The sequence below is a fragment of the Sebastes fasciatus genome, chromosome 2 (genome assembly GCF_043250625.1).
Source record: "Sebastes fasciatus isolate fSebFas1 chromosome 2, fSebFas1.pri, whole genome shotgun sequence".
In the NCBI taxonomy this organism is placed as follows: Eukaryota; Metazoa; Chordata; class Actinopteri; order Perciformes; family Sebastidae; genus Sebastes; species Sebastes fasciatus.
Window position 1 is genome coordinate 38,972,305 of NC_133796.1, and position 14,112 is coordinate 38,986,416.

At 39.2% G+C, this 14,112-nt stretch overlaps 2 protein-coding genes across 3 annotated transcripts in view; both read left to right on the forward strand.

The window, feature by feature from the left end:
- The window catches only part of ubap1lb (ubiquitin associated protein 1-like b), a 424,774-nt gene that overhangs the window by 308,235 nt on the left and 102,427 nt on the right, over positions 1-14,112 (forward strand). The gene's annotated exons all lie outside the window — the stretch shown is intronic.
- Positions 81-13,710, forward strand: LOC141760448 (V-type proton ATPase subunit d 1). Its single transcript, XM_074623299.1, has 8 exons — positions 81-288; positions 3,660-3,831; positions 8,163-8,341; positions 8,496-8,575; positions 8,920-8,997; positions 9,989-10,165; positions 10,416-10,493; positions 12,397-13,710. The coding sequence occupies exons 1-8, from the start codon at positions 162-164 to the stop codon at positions 12,556-12,558; spliced, it is 1,053 nt and encodes a 350-aa protein (XP_074479400.1). The 5' UTR covers positions 81-161; the 3' UTR covers positions 12,559-13,710.

Sequence of the window (14,112 nt, forward strand, 5' to 3'; positions counted from 1 at the left end):
ATAGTAACGTTTTTCTCTCGTCCAGTGCGCGCACACGAGTACGCGCACGAGCAGCTGACAGGTCAGATGACGGTCACATGGTGCAGTCAGCTGATGACGCTAACCAGCCGGACTGCGACGGTTCTCCTCCAGCAGCAGAGACGATCTGACGGTCAGACAGGATGCCTTTCTCCGAGCTCTACTTCAACGTTGATAACGGCTACCTGGAGGGGCTGGTCCGGGGGTTTAAAGCCGGAATACTGTCCCAGGCGGATTATCTAAACCTCGTCCAGTGTGAGACCCTGGAGGGTGAGTTAAAACCCATGCTAGCTGACGGCTCATAGCAACCACTTGCCACGGCCTTTAGAAGGAGGCTAGCACACGCGTCATAGCTGCGGGAGTATAACGCATGCGCAGTAGAATCTGGTCGCCGAAATTGAGCCAATTGCAACGCAGGACCACAGCTTCAGTTACACTGCGCATGCGTCATACCCCACACGATAAAACCAGTGACCTAACCTCCTTTAATAGGCCTTGCTTTCTAGCTAACGCGAGCTGTCAGTCTCAGAGCCAGTTAGCTCGGTTTACATCCACGATAATGTTGCTTTTAATCACACTAACCGACGCTCTTTGTAATATTGCCACGTAGTGCTCGTCATTAAGCTTCACACCGACAGTTTCCTCAGAGTAAATGTGAAATGGTGTTCGAGATTTGTTTTTTTTAAAAGCTTGCTATCCTCTAAGTCCTAGCTAGCTAGCTAACATAATGCTAACATAAGCTAAGCAAATACAGCCCGGTGTTTTCCCGTCTATTGATCAATGATGGGCTTTTATAGCGGAAGTGAAAGTTCGATAGGAAGAGATTTAACACTCTTACGTTGGACACTACCGTTTTGATCAAATGGTACATTGCATTAGCTTCGCATAGCTCGATTACACTGATACTCCTTCAACTCATCATGGGCATTAAAGATTAAAGTGACCTTGTTCTGGTAAACATCAATATAACTGAGATTTTATGGCAGAAATGTGACATGTGTAAAAGAGTCTGTAAAAGGGTCACACCAGTGTTTATTACTACAATTATACACTCCACAATACTGCAGTGGAGGAAGAAGTATTTAGAACATTTACTTAAGTAAAAGTAGCAATACTGTCGTGTACAAATACTCTGTTACAAGTAGAAGTCTTTCTACTATTCTTACTAAGTCAAAGAACAAAAGTATTAGCATCAAAGTATACTAAAAGCACTAAAGGGGAAAAATGACTCATTATGCAGAATGATATATTATATCATTGAATTATAATTATTGATGCATTAATGTATTCATCACTAATATTACAGCAGGTAAAGGGGGAGCTAATTTGAATTACTTTATATACTGAACCTATATGCTTAACCTGTAATAATATATCATAATTTATTAGTCAGGTTTATATTTGATATTAATAATCTGCAAAGTAACTAAAGCTATCAAATAAATGTAGTGGAGTAAAAAGTACAATATTTGCCTCCAAAATAGAAAGTAGCATATCAAGTAAAGTACAAATGTGGTAAACTTGTACTTTAGTACAGTACTTGAGTAAATGTGCTTGTTTACTTTCCACCACTGCAATACTGTCGACCATTTTCCAAACGATATTTATAAACGCATATTTCCTACTCTTTGGCTTTATTAGTTACTGTACAGCATCAAAATCCAGTAGTGAAAAATAACATTATCAATCACAATGGACATCCTCTTTTTTTTATTTATTTTTGTTACATTTTGCTGTTACATCAAGTATTTCACGTTTCAAGTCTTTATTTGTCATATGCACAACAATTACAGAGGAGCAATTGGTGGCAATGAAATTCTTGTTCCCAGGCTCCCTCCAACAATTCTACAACAAAATGTATAAAAGAAAAACACCCAAGTAAAAATGAGAATCCAAGACTTAAAACACAAAACAGTGCAGAAGTTAAAACATAGGAATAAAATAGAATGTATGTAACATGTATTAAAATCAAATAAAATGTAATATAAAGTATAATACTGATGTGGCAGACTGGTGTACAGTAGTAATAAAATGAATAAACTGTAATATAGACAGGATGAAATAAATATACTGCTGTGTGTGCAGGTATAAAGAGAAATTAGAAGTAGTGCAACGGTAAAGTGTCAAGTGATGAGCTCAAGAGTTCAGCAGTCATATGGCCTGCTGGTATTTATAGTATTGTTGCAGTTATTATGCAGTTGTAAGTGCATATTCATATAAACACTCTGCATAACCACGCAACAATAATGTCATTTTAACAACAAAGACGTGATCTTCACTGTGATGTTATGTGCAGTTAAAGCAATATCAAGTCTGTACAAAGTGCATTTTATACTCGGAGGTTGTAACAGGTTCAGTCTTAAAGCTAGAGTGAAGATACTGGTATCATATGAAACTAGAAAACCTAAGGAATTGATCATGTTAGCTTGTCGGAAAGAACACTAAGTAACGCTCCAAAGTTACGCAAAATTTTGGCGAGGAAACACTGGCATGGCCATTTTCAAAGGGGTCCCTTGACCTCTTACCTCAAGATATGAGAATGAAAACACTAAGGTGAACAGAGTGAAAACTGTATCTTCTTAAATAAAACAGATGTTGAAAAATGCATAATTTGCAATTGAAAAAAGGTAATAAATCGCCATAGATCTTATCCCAACACTCAGCAGTATCGTGATAATATCATATCATGAGGACTCTGGTGATTCCCACTTATTTTTTACCGTAGTGAAACTAAAACCAGTGGCTCCCTGGAGGTTGGAAAACAAATCTAAAATCCTAGCATTCAAGTCTCATCTTTGTTGTTGTGCTACTGATTACCACTGACACGTAAATGTTGTTTTTGCTTTTATGTTTTGTCTGACGTTATGTCAGTTTTATACTCTGGTCTTTAGGAATTATTTCATTTTTGCTGTATTTTTAAAAAGTTAAAATGCCAAATATACTTGAGCTACTTGGTTGGGGCAGACCTCCACATTTTTTTCCCCCATGCTTTACACCCTCCCAATGAAGCTCATTGTTCTTGTTCTGAGACAAGAGTTTGTTGATTAGCAGGGAAATTTCAACATTCATTGCTCGTGTGCAGCTTGATTTTAGGTTTCTTCTAGAGATGCACCGATCGATCGTCCACCGGTCGAAAGCGGCCAATCAGTGTCATGCATCCAAATTTTTTCGTTTTTTTTTCGTTGTGGAAGTTATTCAGCGTGAGTGAAGAAGACAAAACTTGCAATAGTGGGATATACTGCAATTCATTTCCAGTTGGATTTTACCTGTCCAGTAACCTGGAGAACTTTTATTTTGAGATTAGTTTGAGTGAGAGTAAGGTCCTGTAACTCGGCACTGTTTTGGAGAAAATGTAAGTTATTTAATATTCAGTGTTTTATAATGAACATAAAATTGAATTTCAATTTTCCATGAAAGAAACGTTACAAAAATGTTTGCGTATGCTGTTAATTATAGTTCTTAGAAAGAAAGAAAATCAGCAAAAATCGTAATCTGCAGGTCAGACTTTTTAATGAAATCAGAAATCGGAATTGGCCAAAATATTAGCAGAATATTACAATCGGTGCATCTCTAGTTATTTCCACACTTAGTAACACCGGTCAGAACGAGGCTTCCTAATCAGCTCGTGTCTCCCCCTGCAGATCTGAAGCTCCACCTGCAGAGCACAGACTATGGCAGCTTCCTGGCAAACGAGGCGTCTCCTCTCACGGTGTCTGTTATCGACGACAAGCTGAAGGAGAAGATGGTGGTGGAGTTTCGCCACATGAGGAACCAGTCGTACGAGCCGCTGGCCAGCTTCATGGACTTCATAACGTAAGCAAAAAGCTGTCGTGTTGAAATAACTTGTTGAACTATATAACATTCCCTGTAAAACTTCTTTAATGTAGCTTTACAGTTGCAGTAAATTCATTTTTCACAGTATATTCTGTCGTATGCTGCTTGTTCAGACACTTATAAGTCAGGGATTCTTGCATGGGGACATATGAAATTACCTTTAAGACTGTACTATCAGTACAATATATTGAAATATTCTGGATGTCTTGTTACACTTAAATCCATTTCTCCAAAAATTCAGCCTGACAGACAGAGCTGATACAGAACTTGTATTAATCAGAATCAGAAATCAGATATAATTTCCCCAGGGGGGGGAATTGGGATGTTACAGTTGCTCTTATATATAAGCATAAAGAATATATAACAAAAATACAAATAAAGAAGTATGTTAATTAAATACATAATGCTACAACATATAATATAATATATGTAGAGTAATATAAATAAATAAAAGTACTAAATGAGAAATATAAGAAATAGGTGCATCGAAAACATACAATATATAACCATAGTGAGAATTGGAATTTTGTGTGTTAAAGTGTGTTAAATATTAATGAAAGAATAGTGTAGATAAATAAGAATCAAATAAGACAATTTCTTGAAATGTACAGTATAAAATCAGTATTAAGTATTGCACGGTTGAATTATTGTACAAATTATTGTACAATTAATTTAAGTCGGTATTGCACATAAGAATAATAAGAAACTAGAATGGCACTCAGAGAGAGCAGACCTCCGCCCCCCTCTCCGTTCAGCTTGCGCCATCATCCACGTGTATTTTTGTTTATGTTGAGATCAGCTGTACGTAGCGGAGCATCGTAAAACACTTCATTCAAACTGGACAGAAACAAAATAAAACTCACCTAAACCGTCGTCGTTACTCTTTCCAACAATCACCAAGTGTGCTTTGGTCCAACTCAACTGGAATTTCACAGAGTTTAATGTGAAAAAACACTGATTCTACAGTTGTAACCCCCCCCATCCTCCGCACTCTCTCTGTCTCGCTCTCTGAAGGAAAGAGGGGGGGTCATGCGTCATCAACGTGTCATCAGTTACACTGTGCATGTGTTATACCCAGAGGTCTTAAAGGTCACCTATTATGCAAAATGCACTTTTCCATGTCTTTTAAACATCAATATCTGTCCCCAGTGTGTCTACAGGCCACCATAGTATCATAAAAGACCATCCTCTCTCTTTTTCTCCTCCTCCGTTTGTCCGGAAATGGGTGCAGAAAAAAAAATCGCTTTTTTTCCTTCTCTTCTGACGTCATTAGAGAAATGCAAGCCATGTAAGGGTTTCCTGGTCGAACCAGAGAGAACCTTCAGTAGCTGACCCCGCCCCACAGCGCGTCACTGTCTCTCCTCCTCAACCTAACTTGAGCAAAGTCTGCAAGAACCAGCAGAACAGGCTTCATGTACTCCCATCATCTAAATATAACATGTTCTTTCACAAAGGCTTTATGTAATTACACTGTTTAAACAGATGATATTTATATATTATATATATTTGATGTCATGCATGTAGCAGAGTACAGGTAGTAAATAGTGACTTGTAAGCAACACAACACATTTCTGTTTCACAGTCAAACTTTATTTGAGTTGACAGATGACAATATTAATTATTCACAGCATTTGTAATCATCTCACCTGTTAGTTAGTTATGTTAACATGGTACAGGAGAAAGTCTTCAGCTCTGGTAAACTATGGTAAGCTAAGCTCCGGTGGTCTGTAGTCATGGTAACACAGAGACAGCTACTACTGTAAATAATATACCATTACTCTGATCTTCCATACATTTATCTTTTAGCAGAAATAATGAACTGACTACTGTTTCACATCTTCTATTTTCCACCCTGATGGTCGCTGTGTTTACACACCGTCTCATAGCGGTAGCATGTAGCTCTGTATCTCCCATCTGCTTTCAGCTATCTGCTCTCCTCTGGGATGATTCTGTCGGTCATTTCTCACAGATGGATCTGTAAAGACAGACGTAAAACAGAGTGTATGTTTACGGTTTACAGAGTTGATGCATGAGGTAAACACTGAGTTAACTAACAGAGCTATAAATAGTATTATTTACCTGAGAGAAACCGTCAGGAAAACCTGGAATCTGGACCGCAGATGTTCATCATGTGTCGCCGATTTCTGATCAGATTCCTCCGGTAACGTGCGCTGGGTGAAGTTTCTGGTTTATAAACTTTAAAGTGGTTTATAAGCTCTATTCTAGCTGCCTCTCCCTCCACTCCTCTCTCTCCACTCGTCTCTCTCTCTCGAGAGAGCTTCTCCGGGAGGGAGAGGGAGGGTGACGCTGTTGTTGTTGAGGAAGTTTGATTGACAGAAAACGCTGACCAATCAGAGCAGAGTGGGAGGAGACAGGCTGTGAATCAGTGGTTTTCAGACAGAGGCTGAATTAGGCTCTGAGGCAGGCAGACTCAGGCTGCAGTATGAGAAGAATAAAGGGTTTTTTGAACATTGCAGCATGTAAACATGTTCTAGTGCAACATTAAAATACATCTATGAACCTGGAAATGAGCATAATATGTGACCTTTAATGTTCTGGCTGATCGGAATCCTTAAAAATATTCCTGAATCCGAAACATGATCCGGATCGCCACCAAAATTGAATGGATTGTTCATTGTGCCACACCCCACCCCTCCATAAATTTCCTTTTGGAGTAATCCTGCTAACGGACAAACAAACAAACAAACCAACAAACAAACCAACCAACAAACCAACAAACCAACGCCGGTGAAAACATAACCTCTTTCCTAGGCCTTCGGCCGGTGGAGGTAATTATGGGAGTATTATGGTAGTAGCTGCTGACGAGTCCAAGGGCCAGTCTATTGACAGTAAACCATGTAAACCACTACCGATAGTTTGAAGCCATGTGTAAAAGTGGCCTATACTGCTGGTTTTGTCAGTCAGGTGGGTTACTTATCAACATTTGTAGAATCCTGACACCAGCAGATGAACGGCTTTCAACAAAGGAAATAACATGAATCAGTGTGTACATCCATCGATCCGTGATCAGTGAGGTTATCCTGTGTAGAAGGCTTCACCTTGTCGAGGGGAAGTGGCGTATACACACCCAGATACACAACAACCTTGACTCTGTGTGAATAAAGAGACTCATTAAAGTGCCCGTTAACTACAAGTGACACATACTTCACGTTACTGACGACCATTTTCCGAAGCACACCGTTAGTCTTCTAGTTTGGTTTTCAGATTGAGTTTATGTCAGTTGCCGATCCATAACAGTGAATGTTCAGTCACCTTTCTCTTCTTTGTCAGAGTGATGTCACCGTGTGGTTCTACAACTGGAAGCAGGGACTGATTTGGAAAGTCATTGATGCATTCAAGTGTGCTCAGATATCTGAGAACTGACAGGAAAGCAATCCATTGATGAGTTATGTTGTTGAAGAAAAAAAAAAAAGGCAGTCATGAACACCAGTAAAATGATTTGTGTTCATTTTGCATTCAAATAAATGTTACTGTCCTATAATCCTCGAGTGTCCTTGAATGCACCAGCAGGTGGTTTTTTTATGCCTATAAGATTACAATGACACTGACGTCAAGGTGACTAAATGTTCATGGAATCATTTTAGCACATGTAGACACATTTATCACACACTAAACTAAAAGTGTTATGCCTGATTAGTACTCCTATGGCTTTGCGCCAATACTTTCTGTACGGGCGGTTGTTAAGCGTTGGATGATGAGGAGTTCCTGTGCCTAGAATGAATAAAGGTTGTTGTTGTAACACATGTGAGGTACTTGTCTATACATCCCACCTCCTGGCTCTGATGTCTAATCAAACTTCTTCAGCGTCCGTAGTGCCTGGCGCGTAGTCACATTTTTCAGGAGGTGCGCTGCTGGTTTACTGTACACAGAGGTATAAATCAGGCTTTGGGGTTTGTGTAATTCATCATAGTTTTCAGCAGGTTTTTGAGAAACTAATCTGGGAATCTGTCAGCCATTCATTTAATCAGGCTTTAGATTGCATGTCTCAGCAGGGTTTTTTATTATTATTAATCTGTACTAAAATGGACTCAGACCAGTGGAAGTTTAATAAAATTCAAGTTTAGTTTTAGTGTAAAATGAGCAGTTTGCAGTACTGTATAGTATGTACTAGTGATGGGCTCAAATGTATGATCATTTTTAACAAAAACCAAAAAGGGGGGAATAGTCAGAAGATCCATAGCATAGATAGACTTTGCTCCTCTGCTGTGTTGTGACAACCCCTCTATTCTCCCCCCCCCCTCCCCCCCCCCCCCCCCACCCCCCCCCCCCCCCCCACCTTGTGTCTTCAGGTACAGCTATATGATTGATAACGTCATCCTGCTGATCACGGGCACCCTCCACCAGCGCGCCATCTCTGAGCTGGTGCCAAAGTGTCACCCGCTGGGCAGCTTCGAGCAGATGGAGGCGGTTAACATCGCCCAGACCCCCGCCGAGCTTTACAACGCCATCCTGGTGGACACGCCCCTGGGTGCGTACCTCACATTATAACCTGCTAATTAAATAAAAGAGGGTGTGAAATCTGAATCGTAATGTCTACTGCAGAACAGCAGATGGCGCCAAAGCTTGAAGAACATTTTCCTTTCTGTTGGTTTGATGTAAATTCTTTCTCTTTTTCTCTTCAGCTGCGTTCTTCCAGGACTGCATATCTGAACAGGACTTGGATGAGATGAACATTGAAATAATCCGTAACACACTTTACAAGGTAAAATAGTTATGTTCATAGTAATGATTAATAATGTGAGTGTTTACAGAAGAAAAGCCAGAATGAATTGAAACAACAGCAAGATATAAAAGACAGTAAATATAATAAAGAAAATAGGCAGTAGATTAAAATCACAAGATATCTAAAAGTTATAAAAGATACAAACAATGACTCAACATATTTTATTATTATTTTTTTGGAGTTATGTAAATTGCAAGACAATATACATTGAGATTACTTATATATTATAATCAGATAATATTTTTTTTCTTGAATAATTTTGTTCATGCATTTGTTTATTTTTTTGGTTACCTAAATGAACATTTTGAACCATGTCTTCTCAGGCGTACCTGGAGGCTTTCTATAAGTTCTGCTCCAACCTCGGAGGAACCACAGCTGACACCATGTGTCCTATTCTGGAGGTGAGTCTCTGCTCCGTGGATAGGTTGAAAACAAACACACACACTCAGCTGGTGGAGGACGTCTGGCTGAATTAAAAGAGTGAAGATAACTGGTATCATATGAAACTAGAAAACCTAAGGAATCCATTAGTACTAATGAGCCCGACTGTATTCATGTGTGATGATGTTAGTCCCCATAGTAACCATTTCATTGTAGTGAAACCAATTTTAAAAAAATTTGACCTCACTGTATAAAATGACCTGTGGTGACCTCTAGGATAATCACAGCCTCATGACACTTTACAGCCACAAACTAGAGACCTAGAGCATTCAGAGGATGGATGGCTTTCCTAGTTATATTGACAATAAGGGGGTTTCTGAGCAGTTTACACAACAGAAGTGCTCGCCATCCAATCGCTGAAAAATGCAATCCTTCTTGCAGAAATCTCCAAATGTCAAGAGTTTTTGAAACCAAATCACAGCATGGCTTTTTCTATGGTGGTCCTCAAGGTCTTGGTATCTTAATCTGGTGTTTTGGAGGGATTATGATCGATTCTCGAGTGATAAAAAAATGGTTAAATTTAGCACCTAATCTGGGTAACAATTGGTATCAACCCCAAAATTGGTGAACTTATGAGGCATAATAGAGCATGGGGATGACCATCATATACTAATATCATCATGTTCTATGCTCTTATACATTATTTTACAATTTATGTTAATTCATTCATTCATTAATGTTTATTTCTGATTTATGACTAGGAATAACTTGACACACAGTGCTGAGCTGCATCTCAAATTAATCTTCAGGTTTCCAGCTTTCAGATGATGTACACCACTTCTATGTGGCATCTACTGTTGACCTGCTATCCCCCCCTAAAGACTCCCTGTTCCTCCCTACAAAAACACTAAAATGGGTCTATGAAAAAGAGGGGGGGAGTGGAAAAGATGAAAGTATCGGCTCAGTCGGTCACTTGTTGTTGCTCCACTGACCTTCCCGTCTTTGTTGCAGTTCGAGGCGGACAGGAGAGCCTTCATCATCACCATCAACTCGTTCGGCACAGAGCTGTCCAAGGAGGACCGCGCCAAGCTCTTCCCCCACTGCGGCAAGCTTTACCCAGAAGGCCTTGCTCAGCTGGCCCGGGCTGATGACTACGAGCAGGTCAAAGCCGTCGCTGATTTCTATCCTGTAAGTACAAAAGGCAGCAGTCTGCTGAGATCACCTCAGCTTTAACATATCAAATTGAACCTGTCTGTTTTTGTACACAAAGTTCTGTCAAACCAGTCAGTGTACCTGAAGACATTCTTAAAGCCAAGACGGTTTGCCTTGTTTACTCGTGTCTCTCCAGTTCCCTGTTTGTTATCCTCCTGTTGTCGTCTGTTATTGTCTGTCTGTAGTTGATCACTACCACTGTCACTATGTCTGAACTTGTCCTCAGGAGTACAAGCTGCTGTTCGAGGGCGCTGGCAGCAACCCAGGTGACAAAACACTGGAGGACCGCTTCTTCGAGCACGAGGTGACACACACATGTTCAGACATGCATTTACTCCCAAGTGGAGCTGTCTTACACCTTATGTACACACGCCATCCGGCTCAGTCACGGCTCAAAAGCAACATTTTGCATGTTTGACAAGTGTAAATACATGTTTGCAGCTTTTTAGATTAGGGCCGCACAATTAATCGAAAAAAAACCCCCATCATATTCTACAGACTTAAAACAACATCTTTGTTTGGTACAGATCCTCGCAAAAAATATGTTTTCCAATGAAAATGAGCATAATGATGTAAAAAGGATGACTCCCAGTCAAAATAATCGCAATTAGATATTTTTTCAAAATCGTTCAGCCCTAATTTAGATGTTTTGTGGCTGTCCTTGAATATGACGGCCTTTTGTTGCTTCTCGAGCTGCAACGATTAATCGATTAGTTGCCAACTATTAAATGAATCACCGGTTTCAGCGGTATTGGAACTTGGAGCGTTTGCAATAATTTCGCTTTGCATTTAGATTGTCTGCTCTGGTGCATTAAATGCAGTTTCAGGGTCGACTGTGACTAACTGGTCTTTGCAGATGGTTGCTGGGTGCAAGTATATGAAGCCTGACCAATACTGGATTTTTAGACAGATATTGATATTGATATTTTTTTTTACATAATTAAATAACACAAACAACGCTCTGGGTATGGATGGATTTCCTTTTCTTTTTTTCTTTTTTTTAAAGAACTGTGACCAAGATAAATACAGAGCGGGACATTTTACAGTTGAAAAATCGACTCGCGAATTGAATTAGTGTCTGGCAGACAAACTATGTAATGGTGACAGGGACTACGTTTACATCGCACACTAATATTTCACAATGATTCAAAAATATGACAATATTCTGAATTTGATACAGGTCATATAAACAGCATATTCTGTTTGGATAAGATAAAATAAGATAATCCCGTTAGTCCCTCAGCGGGTCAATTTGCAGTGTTACAGCAGCAGAGGGGTACAGTGTGCAAACAACAAGGGGCATCAGTAAAAAAACAGAACACGGTATAATAAATAAGTAAACAATAAAGATATAATTATAAGTAAACGGTAAAAAGCAAAATAGAAAATATGTTAGTAATATTCCCTTATGTAGCATTTTACCGATGAAGACGTGGGATATGCCGATATTATTCAGGTTTTAGGAGCATTCTTATGTTAACTCACAGACTGGGGGGCGTGAAAAACATAGGATTGTGCAAAACATGTCTTATTTATTGATCGTGAACTTTTATTGTTGTCTCTGTTGTTCTGTATTTTAACTGTTTCTATATTATGTTTATTATTTACTATGCTGTATAGGATGCACATAGGGCTGGGCAATGTGACAATATATATCGTCAAAATGATATAAAAATGTTTATTGTATATATTTTTCTATATCGTTTCTCTGGCGATATAGGCTAGGCCTATATTTATTTCTTTTTTTCTCTATAATTTCACTTAAAACTGCCATGTTCACTTAAGTTCTTAGAAAATGAGAAAGTACTTTTAATTTGTCAAGTATTTAATTCATCTTTATCAAGACCTACATTGCGATAGAAGATTTTGGCCATATTGCCCAGCCCTCATTGGGACGTTTTACGCCAATCGGCTGCATGTAAACAGGAATATTAGTGGAATATTCATTTTCTTTATGTAAACAGCTTTGTAGGAATATTGTATTTTTCAGAATAAGTTCAAAAAACTGAATATTTTGTGCATGAAAACGTAGTCAGTGTTTCTAAATGACCTCAGACCTACTTTGTATTGGCACACATGTGAACAGATACTGATTTATATCTGCAATAAGCTAATATAGGCCGACATGAGTACAGCTTTGTGGTGTTTGAACACTCATCTTCCTCCTTCATTTTCCTCTTCTTCCTCCTCCTCCTTCCTCCTCGCAGGTGAAGCTGAACAAGCTGGCCTTCCTCAACCAGTTCCACTTCAGTGTCTTCTACGCCTACGTCAAGCTGAAGGAGCAGGAGTGCAGGAACATCGTGTGGATCGCCGAGTGCATCGCCCAGCGCCACCGCGCCAAGATCGACAACTACATTCCTATCTTTTGAGCCTCCTCTTCCTCCTTCTTCTTCCCATCATCATTTCATTCATTCTTATGTCTCGAGTCTCCAGTCCCACCTCGGTGTCAAAGATCCTGATGGTTTGATGCTAAATTTTCTGCATTCTTCACTCGCAGGTGTAAATGGGTTCTCGGTACCCAAATTTCCCGTTGCGATGTGAGTTCCAGCCAGACTCATTATTGCTTAAATCACATAATCAATTTAAATTTTTAGATGGAAAATAATCCCATGAGCTCAACAGAGGTGGTTGGGGCTTGTCTTAATCTGTTCAGCGGATAAAGGAGGCAACTCATTTGACTTTCAAACACTCGCCTCCGATTGTCTAAACTTTCTGACGCTGAGTGTGTTGTTTTTTGTGGCACGCCATGTCCATCAGACACGTCGGCTGACAAAATACACAACAAGAAGAATTTGCAATTTATTTTTTTAAGTACAGGAATTCAACCCGTCAACCACCAGGACGGAAAAACACATGATTTATTTTACCGTGAACTCTCAGCACAGCGAACACCAACCATCTTTTTGAGATCACGTTAATCTCCAGGCACATGAAACAAACACTTAAAGGTGAAGGGTACTGTATGTTTTGGATTTATTACCTACCGAAATCAGTAAAAACGTCCCAAATCAGAACTGAAGAACTTCAGCCAGTCATGAAAACATTCTTCTGCTCAGCATCACTCCACCAGGTTCTATATAACCTGTATTTATTTCTGTTTTAGTGCTACATTTTGTCAGCACGTCTGGTCATTACCGTGGTTTCCCCCCCCCAAAAACGAGTGAAGTGTGTGAGCCCCGACTTGATTTGCTGTCTTTACTAGATCGTTGTTAGATATTAAAAGCTGAACAGGAGCTTCCGGTCCTCGCCATCCCCGTTATTGTGTTGACTTTCTGTAAATGAACGTACTGGAATGAGGCGAAATCTTGTGAGTATACGACAAAACTTAATGTTTAAACTATACAAAGATATATAGATATTTAAAGATAACTATATGATTTAGTTTTTTTCATGCTGTAAAAAACTTGATTTATTTTCTGTTTTGATCTGTTTCTTACTTGTGAAATGTGTACTGTAAATGTGACAAAAAAATAAATAGACTAAACTGCACTAATGCAGGTCTGGAGAAATTGAAAAGAAAAGTTTGACGTGTTTGTGACAAATGTAGGAAAGAAAGAGATGCTTCAATGGAGAATGTCAGTTTTTAGAAAAGTATGGAGGGATTATGTTTGTGTACAATATGTACGACACGATTGAAAAGTATGAAGGAGTGATTTTAGATCCTTAAAACCTTAAATTTTAAAACCTCAGGTGGACATTCTGCTGTCAGCGAGTTGTAAAACTACAGTCAGATGTTTGCTTTGCTGCAGACGAGAGAGCCGGAAGAACGCTGTGTCGGGTTAAATGTCTAAAATACAAACAAATATCACCGCAGCTCTCTGATCGGGTTTCAACAACATGACTGTACCATGTTCACCATTGTAGATCTTAGTTTAGCATGTGAAGATTTGCTAAGTGCACTGAATACGTGTTATTAGTTTTGC